The 19236-nt window shown below is 43.1% G+C and overlaps 1 protein-coding gene across 3 annotated transcripts in view; it reads right to left on the bottom strand.

Moving 5' to 3' along the window:
- grm1a (glutamate receptor, metabotropic 1a) overlaps positions 1-17789 on the bottom strand; it is a 30189-nt gene extending 12400 nt beyond the window's left edge. For all 3 annotated transcript variants that reach the window (XM_061703982.1, XM_061703983.1, XM_061703984.1), the window contains exons 1-3: positions 17298-17789; positions 15385-16194; positions 11094-11343 (exon numbers count right to left, since the gene is read on the bottom strand). In XM_061703982.1, the coding sequence (XP_061559966.1) occupies positions 11094-11343; positions 15385-16090 (956 nt within the window). In that variant the 5' untranslated portion in view covers positions 16091-16194; positions 17298-17789. The remainder of the gene's footprint in view (positions 1-11093; positions 11344-15384; positions 16195-17297) is intronic.
- Positions 17790-19236: the final 1447 nt, after the last annotated feature.

Genomic DNA, 19236 nt, shown 5'->3' with positions numbered 1-19236 from the left:
AAAAAGCAACACAGTGGAGCCTTCAATTCCTGTGAAGTGACATTAAATGTATCTTCTAAATTTGACACACCAATGAAAAGAGTGTTGTTAACAACCCTGCCAAATTTGAAAAGCATATAAAATGAGGCTTCAAAATCATGACGTGCGAGCGCTCACGGCCAACAACGAGGCACTCTGAAACGGCCAGGCTCGCTGACTATCTGAAGGGAAGATGTATTTTCAAGTTGCAGGCATAGCTAGCAAGCCAACTGCACATCGTAATTAAACTGTTGCGAACAAAGGTGCTCAGTTTTTATGTAGCTATGGAGGCAGCAACTCATGCTCAGGCCCAAGTGAGTCACTGGGGGCTGTTTTAGCCACGCCCCAAAAATCAGGAAACCGATGAAAAACAGTTTAACTCTATATCTCCACAATTCCATACGGCATAGTTCTCGGGCTTTGCGCGTTTTCAGCAATTATCTTCAAACATGTATCATGTATTGAGAAACAAATCTCTAAATTCACTTTGCAGGGTCTTTCATAAAACTTTGTGGCTTTCAGATGAACAGGGAATCTTCAAAACACTCAGCCGTGCATGTTTGTCTTCATTTGAATAACACTACTCCACTGGGATGCGATTTAGCCTTTCCCATATCCCTTTCGCGATATTAAATTGGTCTGTCGGTGGCTTATCTCAAATTGAGGAGCAGCAACTGTCAATTTCAAAACGGACGAACATCTCAAGAGTGACGCCGCCACCGCGACCGTTGGCTTAAAAGTACTCGGCCAGCTTGTTACCTTTACCTAACAAGTTCATTTGGACACGCGGCCTGCCGGCAGGGCATTAAGAAAAACACCAGTCGACGGGACAAATAAAAGACCAACGAGCGCTCTGTGCGCTGCTCGTTCTCCCCGAGCTTTGGCGGGACGCGGCCTTAATACCTGCAGCATTGACAGCTACGCGCCAATTAGGCATGACTCACCGCGGAAGCAATTACCTCACACACACACATGGGATGTTCAGGGTGACAGATAAGGACACGCATCTGTGTGTGTGTGTGTGTGTGTGTGTGGGTCAGCCCTTTCTGGACATAATTAGTGTCCATCATAGGAGAGGAGGCCCAATCAAATGTGAGCGATCTGAAATTCAGCCTCTCTCTTAGCTGTACTGCTTCTAGTACGTGTATGCGATGTTCGAAATTTTATTTATTTATTTATGGGTCCAATCATATTTCAGCCTCTATGAGTTGCCATGTCGAGCTAATCTGCCTCGGGTCCGCCGAATCAGTAGTGCCGGCTGAACTATAAAGTTACTATACAGTGGTGCCTGGAAATGAGAGTTGACTTCATTCTCCCACAACCCATCGAAATGAATGTAAATGCGATTCAGTCGTTCCAGCCTCCTCAAACAAAAACAACGACTGTAAAACATTTTGAATTGTTTTTTTTTTTTAACTCAGGAAAATAGTACTCTAGCATATTGTACATTATAAAACATAGTAACAATTAAACAGAATGCAAATAATTTTGTGCATCATTAATTCATTGTGGCTCCTTCTAGTGTGCAAAACTTGGTCATCGGGCAGCAGTGTAATGCAGCCATGCAAACATACAATACATAGATTGTACTCGAACTACTGTAAGTGACGGTAATTTGCAGTAATATTAGTCACTTTTTGTGCAGAGGATAAAGAATATATACTTGTGTTATATTGTCTGTCTACATGCGTTGCTGCACCTTTTGTGCTCAAATACCCATTCCGTAAAGTGTTATAACGCAGTCCCATAGATGCTATTATGTATTTTTGAGGACACTGAAAAATAGGTTTTAATTAATTACATGACAAAATACTGTGCTGATGAAAAAAAAAAAATGCGGTAGCAAAATATGTTAGTACATATTGGTCCATAAAAATTCATTGCCTTTGTACAAAAAGTAAAAAATAAATAAAAATTCCAGGCATTTATTTATTTATACAAAATCTGGCCTTTTCCTATAACCAACATCGTTTGCCTGCTCACAATTTCCAACTAAATTCTTGCGAGGTCATATTGGGTCAATTTGATGACAAATGGAGACAGAGTTCTATTTTTTATTTTATTGTATTTTTTGGCACACAGGAGAAACAGTGGAGGGAAAAAAAGCAACTCGGCACTTCACAAATAATTCACGAAGCGCTGGAGACATGAATGTGTTCCCAGGCAAAAATGGCATCTTCTCACTTTGCTCTCTTAGGATGGTGCCGAACTCAACGTGGCGGAGGCTCATCACTTCTTTTTTGGACCACCGGGGAACATCTATTGTGGGACAAAATCTCCTTTCACCGCACTTCTAGAGGGCTGCAACGTCACACCGCATTTTCGCAGGGCCCATTACGGTATAATATGCGTCGAAAATACCCGAGGAGCACTTTTATAACTCAATTGAAGCAAAGCTGCCAGTTTGGAATCCTTTTTTTTGATTTTGTATACTCAAAATGAAGGATACTTTTGACTTCGAGGAATTGAATCCAAACTTTTCGTGTAGACTAAGTAGTGGTTGTAAGTAGCCAAGCACAAATACTTATTGTACTTAAAGGAAAAATACTGTAAATGTCTTCTAAATGGAGCACACCACAGAGAACCCTGTATTTAAATTTTGCAGAACTACGAAAAAATGAAGCAGGCTACTTGGTTGATTTTTCCATGCCGTGACAATGAGGCACTCTAAAGTGGCCATGCCACACTGAAAACCTCAGTCCACATGCTGGCTGTCAAGTTGGAACTTTAAAAAAAAAAAAAAAAAAGAAAATGCCCCCCCCGGCTCCTTTCTCTGGATGACGTAAGCGGACTCACAGCCAACAATGAGGCGCTCTGAAGCGGCCACGCGAGCCCGAAGTCCCTGCCCACACGTGGTCTGTCACGTCAGACTTGCTAAAAACCATGTTCCCCCCTTCCTCGCTCCTGTGCCTCTCACTGCTGACAACGAGGCGCTCTAAAGCTGCCCGGAAGGGAGGATGCATTTTGTTAGTTTTTGTTAGTTAGCTCGCTAGCCGGATTTCGCAATCGCGCTGGCTAACTGCTCACTCTGGCCTCCAAAGTGCATCACGTTTTAGCACCCCCCACCCCCCCAAAAAAAATGTAATTAATTAATTTTAAAAATAAGAATAATACATAAATAAATAATTAGGGCAAACTAAAATAGTGAAAAACAGTTTAACGCTATAGCTCCACAATTAAGTACTATACAGTTCTCAGTCGTTGCACGTTTTCCATAGTTATCTTCTTGTTTAGAAACAAAGCTCTTAAAGTAGTACTAGAATGTTTTTGTTTTTTTAAACACAAGCATATGTACTTCTACTCAAGTACGGCGCTAGTAATTTTGCCAACTCTGGGAGGAAGTGTAATCCAACACGTTTACTCTCCTCACTTATAAAGTCGATCGATGGGCCAGACGAGCGCGATAAATGTGTCGTCTCCAACGAGGCGTAGAGCGCACATATTTTGAAGCGATTAAGTGTGCCCGGAGACATTTACTATGACACCTTAATGGGCCCGATCACTCTTTCCGAAGAGGCACCGGAGTCGGCAGAGCTCAGCGGGCTGCGGTGAAGCATTCCGCGTGCGGCACGATAGGCGTTAGCTCAGCTTCAACGGCCCCTCGGATTTGAGGGGGTTCCGCCAAAGCGGACGCACCGCAACAATCAGATTGTTGACACGAGGAAGGAAGCTTTACAGGAGGACCCCTTGGGACTCTCCATTAAGGCTCCTGTTGGGTCAAACTGACTGACCCATTTTCAAGTTTATAAATGGAAGAAAATGCAGTGATAGGGAAGTCATCAAAACGTGATCAAATGTTATATTACTTGTAGAAAGTCCAATCTACTGCCTGAACAGAAAATAACAATAACAATATCCGTCTTATCTTTGCTCACTTTGGCTCCACATAGCAACATTGTGCTCACAAGTGTAAGAATGGAAAAAAAAAAAAAAAAAAAAAAAAAAAGGTGTTTATGCAGCCAAAGTGTTTGCTTCACAGTAGGATGAGATAAATAATAAGCCCAAGGCTCGGGCTAATCTCGGCAGTGCAATCTAAATCCCGGTTATTTTTCCTCTTTCCGAAGATTTGATGGGAATGATTCAAGTCGGTTTTATCTCGGTAGGCAAATTTGCCGTAGAAGGCAGGGATGTCTTTCAAAGTGATTGCTGAGTGACGATTGTGGACATTCAGAGGCGTGTCGAGGATAATTCCGTTCGTGACACAACTTGGCAGCGCTCCCCCAATGGTCTACTTTCAGCCGGCTCGCACATTTGTATATTTATGAAGCCATGAATTAATTGGTAGGGCAGAGATTTAATCACATGCACTCTTTCCCCCTGGAGGACCAACAGGAAGAGTTAGTTTAAAAAGAGGAAAGGGAAAAGGTGGTGGTGGTGGTGGTGGTGGTGGGTGGGGGAGGGGCATCGAGGGTGGCTCTCCTAATTGCTGCATGTGAGAGTGAAGATAAAAGTTCAGGTAGTTCATGGAAAAACTTTTTTTTCCCCCCATGTCAACTGAGGATAGCATTACCATGGGAAGAACAGTTTTTCATCTTGCAAAAGAAATGCAGAAATAATAGGTGAGGGGCAAAAATGTATTAGGGCCAAGGCCTTTAATTTTATACATGCATTAACTGTATATTGGAATTTGTGTCATGTCAAACTGGGGTTTAAAACATCCATCCATCCATTTTCTGTGCCGCTTCTGCTCACTCGGGTCCCGGGCGTGCCGGAGCCCATCCCGGCTGTCATCGGGCAGGAGGCGGGGTACGCCCAGAACTGGTTGCCAGCCAATCGCGGGGCACATACAAACAGACAACCATTTGCACTCACATTCACACCTACGGGTAATTTAGAGTTGTCAATCAACCTAGCATGCATGTTTTTGGGATGTGGGAGGAAAGCGGAGTGCCCGGTCCACCGTGCCGCGCAATAAACCATCGCCCGTCAATTCGAATGAACGATTGAAATAGGTCTCAGACGTGCTGCTGTTTTGGTTAGCAAGCGGTCAATTCTGAGATTGTTACTACGCTTTTTTTTGTTCTTCCTCGACGCGAAAAAGGAGTTCTCTCTTTGAAGGGAGACATTTACAGTATTTTTCTCAAGTGGATGCAGGAGGACTGTTATTTGTGGAAATGTGACCACTCGCAGAGCAACTGGGCCATTTTTTAAAAAACGATGCGTCAATCGTGCGATAGCAGACTGGTAATAGCCTCACTATTGTTGTCAATTAACATCAGAAGCCCGTCATCCATATTCAGATACGTCCTATTCTACTGGTAGTGGGTATCGTTTCAATGCTGTACTTCCTAGAGGCCGCCATTGTGTCCTTATATTTAATTACAGTTTGTGTTGTTGTTTCTCGCACGTCAGCCATATTCTTGCGGCGCCGCTGACAGACTGAGTGACATATCCGCCGCCAGACAAACCCACCATCCCTCTGTCATGAGCCCAAACAACATCGCCATGGCGATGGCGGCACAAACACAGCACGCAAAGCGGCTTTTATTCCGGTGTACACCAAATAAAGTCATTAAAATTGATAGCCTGATAGATGAAATACTGTTCATGGGACAGGAACACTAAAGCGGGTTAGTTGAGTTTTTCAGCGAGTAGGTGTGGAAGAGGTTCTCGCCCAACTTGTCTGTGAAATTCAGGTTTTTAAACCGCTGTAGATGGCGACGTAGCATCGCTTCGGATTCAATATTAGCGCAGCTTTTTGAGTAGAAGGTAAAGATTAGGCGGTGATTCTCCGCTTGTCGCCTCGATGATGGACAGGTTTCGGCACCTCACGCTCTAATGTACGAGTATGTATATGTATGCATAAAGAGAGTATGTGTCACGGTAGGTGGTAGAAAGTGTGTGTCGCAACGGTGAGAAAAGATGCCGCAGTTCGTGGAGTGAATGGCGAACGCCATGTAAAAAAAAAAAAAAAAGTAAAACGTCGCTGACGTTCAATCGGGCCATGTGGTGAGTCAGAGTCGCTCACGCCACATTTGATAGTTGTGTATCGGTTTTATTTTGCCATCAAAAGGCCTCTCTCATTCTTGTTTTTGCTGTTTTATAGTGTGAGCGGTCACAAAAGCAAAACAATAAGAGTGTCAAATTCACTGTTCTGCTTGACGGACTTTTCACGGACTGAGTAACACACTTTAAGATCACAAATCCAATGTACTGCAAACGGAGACCATTTTACACAGATTTTCCTGATTGATTTTATTTTGTTATGTAAACAGGTAGGATAAGAGTGCTCTGCTCTATTTCGGCATTGTTGTCGGAGATCTAAAAAGTCTCCATCCGCCAAAACACTTTGGCCAAGTCGCTGGGCACAATTCCACATCCTCCGTTCGCTTCGCCCCGAGATGGTGAGGAGATGAAAGCTTGGGAGATGGCGGGGAAAGAGCCAGCTAAATGCGTCATGCTAGCACTCTCCCGCTTTCTCTCTCTCGCTCTCACTTTGGGATATTTCACGTAATCAAGCGCAGAGCAAAAACTCGGGTGTGTCACGACAAACGCACAATACGTGCGGGCAGGCCCGAAACGACATGTATAACCGTGCCGATGGTTTGTTGTGTCAACGCTCAGCAAAGACGTACAACAAGAACATTCCTTTGTCAGGGACAGAAGAAGAATTGGTTGGGAAGGAGATCCTGCGTGTGCTGAAATTAGTGTTACATGTGGGAAAGCGGCTTATGCAGATGATGTTGAGCATTAAGCGGCGACGGGGGTTTGACTCCACGCCGCCGCTCAGGAGCACGAGATGGAAGGATGACGACAAACGATGGCGCTCGGAGGTGCAGAGACGACTGAGGCCGAGCGGGGAGAGGAGAAATATCTTGCCAATGCGCTGAGATAATTGAGTAGGTGGCAGATGAACATTTATTTAAGAATAGTGCGCGGGGAGGGAGGGAGGGCTCGTCGCACATTAGCGAGCGGCACAGTACGTGGGCAAGTTGGTGTTGCGGTTTTTAAAATAAATAAATAGCAGAAAAGGACCAAAAATTAAGGCAATGCAAGAAAAACAAAAAACTCTGAAGTAAAAAAGAAAAATTTTTGAAAAATTACAGGGTACACCACAAAAAAAAGATAAAATGATACAGTGCTGGAAACTATAACAGAGCAAAAAAAAAATTTTTTTTAAAAACTATTTTTTTTAAAAAAAAGAAAACAATACTAAAAAACAAATCAATAAATAAAACACAAATAGGGGGAAGGGGGGGGGGAAATAAAATAAAACACTTTTTATTTTTACAAGGATCAGCTACAGGTGATTTCCATATCATAAATAGAATTAAATCGCTGAATAAAGAGGAAAGAAAAAAAAAGCATTTTTTTTTTCAAAAAAGAAAGAAAAATGAAAAAGCATTTGGTGGGATTAGCTATGGATTCTTTATTTTCTATATCATGTAAATAAAGTACAAACTCAATTGGAAAAAAAGAAAAAAGTAAGAAAATAAAACAGTAAAATTCAGCAGGATTAACTGTGGGTGATTTTTTACACAATTAATAAAGTAAAAAAAAAAAAAAAAAAAAAAGAAAACAAGTAAGGAAAGTACAGAAAGCAAATAAAGCAAAAAGATCACACACAAAAATAGCAGCTGGGTGTGAGTGGTGTTGTAAAAATTCTTATTAGTATTATTTTGGCAGCATGGTGTTGTTGTTAGGTTATGTAAAGAAGGCCAATGGTCGTGTGTACTCTGCCAATTAGACTGTCAGGATATGTAAAGCTTGTTATCACCCTGGCGACGGGAATTTAATGGCCTGAAAGCTTTTAATATACTGCAGAAAAGAGCTGCTATTATAATCATAATGAGCCAGCCAGGTTTTGATCCAGGATCAGTTTTTTTTTTTTTTTTTTTTTTTTTTTTTTTTTAAATCAACATCTTCTGCAAAAGTGCGCCCTTAAACACAGCACATGTGTCATATTACTGTTGTGATCTAAAGTGAACCCCCACTATGAAACCTCGTCTTCGTGACGAATGCGTTCCAGAAAGTCTGGCTAAAACCAAATTGGACAAAAACCAAAGCAATATTTCCCATAGGGAATAATGTTAATCCAATTAATATCATTTTACCTAAAACAATCAAAGAAATCTTTATGAAATAATAACAATTACGGCAAATTCATCCACAAGAAAATTAACTTAAATTACCTTTTCCTGTTTAACCTCATCAAACAGCGCAATAGGCCCACCGGCCAGAGATTACATCGCCGTTCTTTTCCACCGTGTTGCACGAAAGTCACTGAAAACGTCGGTCATGTGACTGCCTGGCTACGTTTGATGGGTGTAATGGAGTCAAACGTTGCTCGTGGTTTCGTTGGATTGGTGAAACAGAGTCATGTGACAGTGTCTCAAATTATGAACTATTTCGCTCTGTGCAGTTGCTCTTTATCAGTGGCTCTCAAACCTAAACGTACCACCTAAAACAATATTTAGTTTTCCAAGTACCACCATCATGACCAACATTCAAATCCAATCACGTAGTTTGCCAACTGCCAATAAATCCCGCAGAAGAACAAAGAAGGACAACATTTTTTTGCAGGTTATACGGAGTGCAAATGTTATTCCTGAGTGTTTTTATACGGTACGATACTGTTGAGTGCCTTTTTTTTTCCTCAAGGAAAATATCTAGATAACGTCCAAAACATAGAAACAGAAAATGTATTCCAGAGCTCAAAATGTTGAGTGACATCCCACAGAGGGAAAAGACAAGAGACACTCCGGAGCAGAGTGGATGCAAAGCGTGGCGCTGAGAGCGGCCTGCGGGTCGGGCGCTCGACGCGTGTGGGTCGAGCACCTGGCACACCTGGCTCTCGTCTGAAGAGCAGCCCGGCGCCCGGCGGCGAAAACAAAAGCTCTCCAAAAGCGCTTTTCACGCAGCTTATTCGGCAGACAGCTTCTTTTTTTTTTTTTTTTGGTCAGGTGAGCAGCCAAAATTTGAATCACTCCCACAGGCAATAAAAAAAAAAATAAAAAAAATAAAAAGAGGACGAGGCCATTCCCCCCCCCCCATGTCTACTAGGGTCATAACTGCCTTGTGGTGAACAAGCTCCTGAGATATGATCACAGCAGCCAACAGCCAACTAGGAAAAATTCCGCTTCCATTTTTGTTCATGAGCAGAAGGGAAACTGAATATACCAGAAAAGCACTCAGAGCAAAGCCCTACCCACTATGAACAAACACGCTATAACCCCCATACAACAAAGCATGGATGTTTTATGTCTTTATGTTTTGTTTGTTTTTTGGGGTTTTTTTGCTTTGTTTTTTTTTTGTGACAGTGGCCTTTTGGAAAAGTAATCTTGGCCCCCCCCTCCGCATGTTTCGCATTTTGAGGACTGCCAAATAAATGCTACCATATATGTGCCTTAACTTTGTCATTCGCCCCTTTCACGCTGTGAGGAAAAGCAGCACATTTTTCGCCTTTGTAAAACAAAATTCGTCTTTGTAAAACGAAGGAGGGCCAACTCCCCTGTAACGTTGAGTCTAGACACCTTCTGAGCGAAGATTATACAGTACACTTTTGCCTTGAGATACGAGTGACCCGCGTTAGAAGTTTTTGGAGATGCCAGCTGTGATTCAACTGATTTTTTTTTCACTTGGACTTGCAAGTGCAAATTTGAGATAGGAGCGCTGTAGAAGCACGATATACTGTAAGTCGAATGAATTATTATTACGGATGCCGTTTTACAACAAGTTATTGCACAGTTTTCTCGACAGCAGTTCAGGTGTTGTACGGTTTGTTCGTCTGTCAACCACCTGAGCAGCGTTCCAACGATTTTGCTGTTTCTCCTGAGAAATAGATTTGTCGAGCACTTGATTATCCATGTAAAGACTGTTGATGTCATAGTCCACCTGGAGTCCTGTTTTTCCACCCCCCGCGCTCAGCCTGTCCACAGACTTTCTTTTGAGGTTTAACCATGTCTGTGTTTCTTAATAGTGTCTGAATGCATACAGCTTTGGTCTTAACTGGAGCGATGGGATCAGCGACATCCAAAGCAGAAAGTACTGCTCCGCTCATTTGTTGATGACATGCACACACAGGATATCACGTGAATTGGCTCCAACCTCCGCTGTTATTCTCTCTTTTTCTGTGACCCAGAAGCGAGCATGTCGCCCATCCGCGGAGACCATCCGCAAAAAGCTAAACGATAGACCTACTTCCCACTGCCCACCCCATCTCTGATGGACACAGCAGAGAGAAAAAGAGGACTCAGAAAAAGGAACTCATAACCGGAGAGTGTCGTCACTATGGATCATTTAAAACCCGCGTCGGAAAAGAATGAGTGCCTTCCTCGTGCCGGCAACTTAAACATGCAGGGATGGATGGAAATATAACTTGTATAACATAAACAGAGAGACAGAATAGCAGCACTCATCTTCCCCCATTTTTATCCCTCCTCCTTGTAGATACGTTCTCAGCCTTTGCAATATTTACCCAGGAAATACAGCATCTCAACGTTCATATACTGTAGAATATTTCCCCCAAATCTGCATAATCAACTCCAGAAGTAACTGACACTTATGTAGAGTGGAACTAGCATCAAGCCAAGTGGAACACCACAAGTTTTGTACCATAACGCCAGACAATTATTGCATTCATGTAGAGGATGCTGTAAAACTAAGTTGCAAGCCTTGTGGAACAAATCCAGTTTTCTGCCGTGACGCCAGACACGTTCAACATTCATGTGGAGTGTAAAACTGCGAGGACCGAGTATAGAGCCTTGTGGAGCGCTGTCAGTATCTGACTACAGAGGATTCTCGGTTTATGACGGAGTTCCGTTCACTTACGTATGCCACCGCAGTAGTACAGTCCTAACAGGAGGAAACATTTGTCCAAAGAAATAACCAAAAAAAAATACACTTCTAGGACAATAAATATGGCACAATCAAATGAAAAACAGCAAGCACCATGTCATCATTCAGTGGTAAAAATTAAGCGAAGAGATGGCACAAACAAGGCAAAGACAAACTCGTGGCATTGTGTCCCTTTGAATGCAAATACCAATTTTCCAGTTCCTTGTTTGTTGACATGTCGACGCACACATCAGGAACACGGCGGTATCCGTTTGCGGTCAAGAGTGAATTGCATTTACCTGCCGACCAGGAGGAACTCGTCGTACACGCCCAAGCGCCGCATGGCCATGAGGAGGCTGCGTACGGTCATGCCCTCGCAGAAGCACACCACCACGCGCGCTTTGGGCAGCCGCTCGCGCAGCTTCCTCAGGAGGCGGTCGAACTGCTTCTCGCCAGCGTTGCTGTAGATCTTGTCCGAGTGGGCGATGCACAAGCCCTCCTGGGAGGCCAGCTCCTTGAAGGCCTCCATACCGCTCTCGCCGTAGTTCCCTGCGGAACCCGCAGCAAGAACGCGTTAGGTGTGTATTGACTTTGCGAAGAATTGGGCGTTCACGTTTTAAAACACAAACTGACGAAAACACACTCGTAAAGTCATCGTCAATGTATTTATAAACATTTCAAGCATAAAATGTATAGAAAACACTGTACATATTCCGTTGTATTTCTGTTGTTCCGTTGTCATTTTTTTTTTTTTTAGGAAAAAAAAGTTCCCCCATCAACGATAAAACCATCAGAATTTCAAGAGAATTAAGTCGCTATATCACATGACTAAGCCTAAGTCATTTTGCAAGAATACTACACAAGTGCTAATTTCATCAGAAAATTATATAATGTTAAGAGAAAAATTTAATGAGAAAAAAAATCTTAATCTTACAAGAATAAAGTCATAAAAAAATAAGTTATGTCATACATTTTGTGGATATAAAGTTGTAATATCACAAGAAAAAGGTCTGACGGTAATTCTATAATTTTAGATGAATAATAATTTTTTTTAAAGTTTTTAACATCATCTTTCATGCAGTGTTATTATTTATGATGTATAAAAACAAAAGGACTTAACAAAAAAGTGGTAATATTACAAGACGAAAGTAATAGGAATAAAGTTGGAAAACAAGAAAAAAGTGCTAATGTACGTCATTAAAAAAAAAAGTATTTTATGAGGAAAGGTCTAAATGAAATGAGAAAGTAATTTTTTTATCGTACAAGACATTTTAAAAAAATCTAATTTAATAAAGAGAAATGTCATAGTTTTACAAGAATAAATTTGTACTTTTATGAGAGTAAAGCAGTCTGAATTTAATGATCAAATGTATTTATTTTTAACCAGAAAACAGTTGTAATTTGAAGAGAATAAAGTCGTAAAATTGTGAATAAGCCTATCATTTTGCAGGGTAATTTTATGATAAAATGGTGTCATTTTTTTTAAATTTAATTTTAACCAATAAGTTAAATTCGTAATTTTAAAAGTGAAATGTACATATAAATGAATAAATCATTATTTAGCATTTTCTAGGAAGAAATTTATAGCATCGCAAGAAAAAGGTATTACTTTTAGTACAATTTTTATTTGGATAAGTCATCATTTTGAGGGAACAAAGTCGTCTTGTGGGGGGGGAGAAGATCATTTTAGGAGAATATTTTCTAATTTTACAAGAAAAAAATGTCAGTAATCATCAAAACTCATTATGTTACATTGCTTGCAGCTCCTTTTTGTTCATATTGGTGATAGTTGATCAAGACCATTTTATGGAACGTCCAACCCCAATTAGAAGGTATGAAAACATGTCTTCCCTTCCCATACAAAAAAGGCCTCTGGCTCAGTGTCGTCAGCCCTGACTTGATCCTGCGATAATGAGTGTCAGGGATTTTAGCCACTGCAATCAAAAGCGAGGCGCGCCTCGTCTGCTCTGTGGCACCGCATCCCAATCAAGAGAACCAGCAAAGCTGTTTTTTTTTTTTTCCTCTCCTACATAACACCCCCCCCCCCCCCCCCCCCCCCCCTCCTCCTCATTTAAATCTTCTACGTTCACGTGGACCGCCGCGTCACGGTCTGCATTGACCACAAAGCCGTAGCGCTGGATTAAATAAGCAATATCCAACCACCCGTGCAGAAATGAGCAGGACGAAATCCTGCTGTTGAAAAACAATAGTGTCATGTTTAGATCTTTGACGGCATTTTAAAGGCCTGGTGTCACGGACGCAAATATTTACATGCCGTTATTTGAGTTAGATGGTGGCTGGCGGGCACATTAGTGGACAGCCCAGTTGAGTACAGCGCCAGCCGCACAGGTACTTCACTTGCATTTTTCACAAGCCAGCCGTGACTGTTGCCACGGCAACCAAGCTGCATTTCTAATTTTTCCAGAGAAAACCTTTATTGTCGACGCTCATAAAACTGACCTGTGATTATTTCTCATAGACGCTGAAAATAGGAGCGTTTTTTTACGATTATTTTGTCTCATTAGTTTAAATGACACCGCAGGTATATTCTTTAAAGGTGTGCCACTTAACTATACAAGGACAAAAGTCTCGTGTGTGTCAGGGGTGTGGGGGGGTGTGGCTGTTAATCAAAATATGTATATGTATGAGTGCGCTAGGAGTTAAAGTGACTAACTTCTTTATCGTGAAAATACAATTAGTGTTGCGCTCGACACTTCATGCCACGACCGCCAACTCACTCATCCAATCACAAATCACACTCGGACACCTTCAATGCCTCACAGACAGGCGGAACTTAGAGAACTCAAGCGACAATCCGCGTAGTAACGCAACTGCAGTTCGGTGCAATACAATATTGCAAAAGCATTCCCTTATCCAGTGATTATGTATTTTTATTTTGTTTTACTTGTGTTACATGAATTGGTAGACCATTTCCAACTGTCTGCAACGCAGTGGTGTCTGAATGCGATTGGATGAGCGAGTGTCCGAATGCGATTGGATGAGCGAGTCAGGGCGTGCGACGACTTTACCCGGAAACAGTTCGGCGCATCGAGTTGACAACTATTTGGGGGGGGAAAAAATAAATGACATCATCAAATGATCGACATCGGCTCAACTGTCATCGGGCGAGCAGTGATTACAACAATTCAACCCCGAGTGTGCGTATCTCTGACACTGTGTGGACACAATTCACCTCCCCACAGTAATTACGCTGCGTGCTGTTAGGCTGAACAAATGAGCAGTTTGCCAAAGAAGAGTGAGCCAGCTCAGCGTGGTACGACGGGCACAGGATTATCACGTGGCAGTATTAAGGGCCACACTTGGGGGGGGGGGGGGGGACACGGGGCAAGAAGTTGTCATTTAAATCTCATTATTTTATCATTAAAAAGCTATTTTTCCGAGCGTTAAGTTGGAATTTTATGAGGGAAACGATGTGAAGAGAAAATTACATAAAAGGAAGAAAAACATTACGGAGAGAACACGTTTTTTTTACATGAAAAATAGAACATTTTCAGAAAGATTCCAAGTTTTATGAGAAAATTGCATTCATTAATATTTTAACAAAGTCAAATGTTGACAAGTATAAAGTTGTTGTATTTCAAAAACAAAATGTCACAATTTTAAAAGAAAATTATATCAAAAGGTAAAAAAAAACATTTACCAAAGACAAAAGAATTGATGTCACGAGAATAAAGTCAACATTTTATGATTTAACGTCACAATTTTAGAGAAAATTGTCTAAATTGATTTTTTACACAACGTCAACTATCAAGCTTTCTTTTTATGAGAACAAAATGTTACACTTTTAAAAGAAAATTACATGAAAGTACACATTTTATGAGCGAAAAAGGCAATAATTTTATCATTTAAAAATCATTTTACAAGAAAGATGGTCGGAATTTATGAGGGAAACTCACAATTTTAAAATGTTGAATGTTTTATCAAAAGCTGATCGTTCATTATTTGTGCGTACGCATGGTCTGAGGAGGTTCGAAATTTGTTGGTGGAATAGAACATTTTGCTAAATCAGACATTTGGGTGTCAAATTTTCATGCACACGATTTAAGCAAAAATTGGTGCGTACGCTACTGTTTATGATTGAGACCCAACGTCCTGAGCATCTGACACTTCCCGGCCAAGAAGAGCTTTGTCGTGCTGCAGGGGGATTACTTCAAAAGGGAAACCCCTTGTATGTGCCTTGTGACTGACTGGCGACCAGTCACCGCAAAGTCCGCTGGGATGGGCTCCAGTACACCTGTGACGCGCCGTCAACAAACACATTCATTGTGTATGTGCTGTGAGGGCGCAGTGTGGCCGTTTGCAGTCACTGCGCCGTCCCTTGAGTTGAAGAATGCTCAACTCAGACCCAATAGGAGAGGGGGTCAGAGTGCTTCGGGCTAATCAGCAGGAAAAGCATCTATGCTACTTCCTGGTAGGCCACTACGCAACCACTTTTAAAAATGGGAAAGCTTGCCCCAGAACACCGTCGTCCATACGCCCTGCCCCACGGTGAACACCAAGAAACCCAAGTGCAGTGTGAAAAGGCCTTTAGGAGGAGGAGCACTGTGGAAGCTGGATGGACGGTCTTACCTTCAGTGTGCACGGCAGACACGTAGGTCCAGTTGTAGCGCTGCACAATGTCCAGCATGGCTCGGGCTTGGAGGGTGTCGGACGGCACCACCCTCAGGAAGTACTTGAACAGAGTCTTGTCGCTCAGGTCGATGCTGGTCGCCGAGTAGGCGATCTGCGGGATGTTGAAGAGCTGGAGCAGGTTCTGCACCTGGATGGCCACCGAGCTGGAGCCCGGCCCAATCACGCCGGCGATGGGCCTCTTGGTGGGCGGCGGCTGGCTGGAGTGGGACTGGCTGTCCACGCACCACTTGGATCCGTCCTTGTCGTCCCGGATGGAGATGAGCGAGTCGCGGATGAACTCGATGCTCTGCTCCAGAGCCACGGAGGAGTGCCAGCACGAGTCCCGGATCTCGCAGCCCAGACTGATGTTGGGCAGCAGCTGGTGGTCCGCGTTGATGCGGTCCAGGGTGTGGAACATGGCCTCCACCCGCTGGATGCCGTACTGCTCGCGGACGTCGCCGCATTTGCGCTCGGCCACCTTCTCCGCCGACGGCTGGTGGTGCACGGAGAAGAGGGCGCCGATGATGACGTCGCCGTCCATGCGGGCCACCGAGCGGGAGGCGGCGCGAGGCACGGCGGCCCGCTTGTGGATGCCGGCGGCGTGGCCCGGTGCGGGGAGGCGGGAGAGCAAGGCGGGAAGCAGGAGCAGAGCGAGGGGAGCCATCTTTAGCGGGGGCGTGCCGAGGGTGCGCACATAGCAGCTGCGGACACGGCCGCCTTTATCCCAGCCACCTGGGGACGCCACGCTTGCGCCACGTGTATGCGCACCTAAACAGGAAGTACACGCCAATTCAAGCAAGTGCAGTGTTACCTTTACTTCCGAATGCCCCAATTTACGAAACTTCCTGCGAATTTATGGGAATAAACTAGCAATTTCCACAAAATATAATATTTCCACATACCCAAAATATGCCAAAGTGCTGGAGTTCTATGCCCGAGACCAAAGTGTAAAACAAAAATGAATAAATAAATAAATAAAATTCATGAAAACACATATTACAAGGAATAAAGTGTACAGTACTACTGTGCTTTACTGTATGTTTGAGAGTACAAAACGTGTGTATAAATGCATGGTAGAGGGTAATAGGAGTGTGGGGAAGATTCAAAACAGTCTGGGGAGGTTCATACAGCTTTAAAATATCTACAACTGATCAAAAGAATGTGGTAGCCACTTTGCAGATTTCGCCTATTGCAGGGGTCCCACAAAAAACATTATTATCTATTTCATGCAAATACAGTGGGACTTTGACTTACAAGTTAAAAACAAATTTACGTGAGAATTGGGTTTTGTTTTTGGTTTTGGTTTGAGTGAACACTAAACAGCACTAACTGAACATTTTGTTGCATTTTAGATGTGCATATTTACTCTGCAGGACTACAATAAATCTAGAAGTTGCACTGGTTCAATGATACGTAAATTGTATTTTGTTTTTAAATGGGCCAATGTCCGTATTCGAAGCTGCTATTTACGATTTTGAGATCGGTGTTTCCACGGATTTCAGTCCTGTTTGTTTGGAGCATAGCGCTAAACGAAGTCCCACTCTTCTGAGCTGTGGATTTGCGACGAAGGCAATCACGGACTCTTCCGGTGACACCCAAGCCGGATTCCAGCACTGTGGACAGCGCACACCGGAGAAAAAGCGGCGGCGAGGGGGGAGTGTGGGGGGGGGGGGGGGGGCGTGGAGGAGAAGGACGTCCGTGTGGCATTGTCACGCCGCATCTCGCCGTGTTGCTCGCAACGAGAGGCGGCCGTCGAACACCAGAAGCGCGATGCAGTGGTGCCTTGCGCCTTTTCACGCACGCACGCACGCACGAACGAACAAAATGAAATGAAATGTGCCTAAAGGGCGTCGGCAGCCTCCCAAACTTACCTGAATCCTCGAGACATGCCGCGTGCCTCCTTCGCTCGTCTTCCTGAGCGCGTGTTGCTCTCTCTCTCCCTCTTTTACATCAGCTCTCTCTCTCTCTCTCTCTCTCTCTCACACACACCCTCTCTACCTCCGACTATGGATATTCGATACCATTTTTTTTAGACCGATACCAGTACAATTATTCTCTCTTGACTATTTATTCACTCCATTTGTGCTTTTGATCTATCAAAAGTACGAATATATCACAGGTGTCAAAGTGTTGGGCCGGGGGCCACATCCGGCCCACCAAATCATTTTATGTGGCCCGCGAAAGCAAATCATCAGAATCAGAATCAGAATCAGAATCATCTTTATTTGCCAAGTATGTCCAAAACACACAAGGAATTTGTCTCCGGTAGTTGGAGCCGCTCTAGTACAACAAATAGTCAATTTACAGAACACTTTGGGGACATAAAGACATTGACAAAAAACAATTGTCCAAAAAGATGCAGAGTCCTCTAGCACTTAGAGCAGTTCGAATGACTAATATTGCAATAGTCCGGTGCAATGACCATTGTGCAAAGGGCGCTGAGACTTCAAGGAGTGTATGCGGTTTAAAGTGACGAGTAGTGCGATCATCTGGGACAATGTCGGTTGTGCAAATGTTACAGATACTCCTCAATCAGTGTGCAAATGGAGCAGATGCTACTCTGGCATGAGTGGCCAGTATATGCAAATGCGTGTCGACTTCAGTATATGCAAATGCGTGTCGACTTCATGTTTCTTAGGAATTTCCTTTTTTTTTTTTTTTTTTTATTGCGAATTGTCTTCACTTGTCATAACGTTGACATATTGCAAGCATTCTTTGGTTACCAATCCTCATTTGGAAAAGAAATTGAATTGCCGAAAAATAGGCTTATGATTTCAAAACTAATTAGCCATCAATTTGTTGTGTTCATATATTTGTACGAGGTGATAATTCATTTATACGGGTTCACAGTCATAACGGACCGTAAATGAGTTTGACACCCCCGATATAATATATATACTTAAAATTTCAATTAACAAAATGACAGGAAAACTAGATTGATTGATTTTTTTTGCGCCTTAAGTATCAGTGGCTGCTATCGGCAGCGTATACGAATTCCCGATAACTTGAAATAATTCCCGATACCTACTATTGACACTCACTCACCCATACGGATCTTACACTATAGCTCTCTCTCTCACGCGCTTACACTATATTATAGCTTTTGCTCACTATCTTAGTACACTCTCCTTGTTTCTTTTACACCACACAGTAGCTCTCTCTCTCTCTCTCTCTCTCTCTACCACAGAGCCCTCTTTATCTCCTTCCTATACCATAGCTTTCTCACACTGTTACACCACAGCTGTCCCTCCCCGTCTTTCTCTACCAACTCCCTCTCTCTTTCTCGCCCTCCCCTTTCTCTCAATGTCCCTTGCTCTCACACTCCATATCTCTCGCACCTTCTCTCACATCTCTCTCTCTCCACAAAGGTCTCTCACCCGTCTCATTAGCATATCTGCTGGAAAAAGACAGCATTTTAGACAACAAAACCCCTAACATACGACAGTTTCATCTTTAGCATAATTGACGCAGGCACGCCCACAATTTTAGCAATTTGAATGACGTCAGCAACAAACGGGCATGATTGACGTGAGTGTCCCAAGTTTGACTTGAGGGGTTTGAATATGACAGCTGCTGGGGGATGGGGCTACCGAGAGGGGAGCGTCAACTGGGTTTCAGCACCAAGGACAGCAGACCGAAGTCTTATTGCGCCATCCAGCGTTCATCCGTGGGAGCGACAGCTTCCCAAAATCCATTGCCCTCTTTTTGTGTGGCGAAGTCCACCCCTGTGCATATGGCACAATGCTGACCTCGTGTGTGAACTGTCGAGCATTGCAGGTTTATAATGCCAGTTCATCTCAATCGATTAGA

This window comes from Phycodurus eques, chromosome 18, assembly GCF_024500275.1.
Source record: "Phycodurus eques isolate BA_2022a chromosome 18, UOR_Pequ_1.1, whole genome shotgun sequence".
Taxonomy (NCBI): domain Eukaryota; kingdom Metazoa; phylum Chordata; class Actinopteri; order Syngnathiformes; family Syngnathidae; genus Phycodurus; species Phycodurus eques.
The sequence above is the reverse complement of the archived record's forward strand: the minus strand, read 5'-3'. Positions and strand labels throughout refer to the sequence as shown.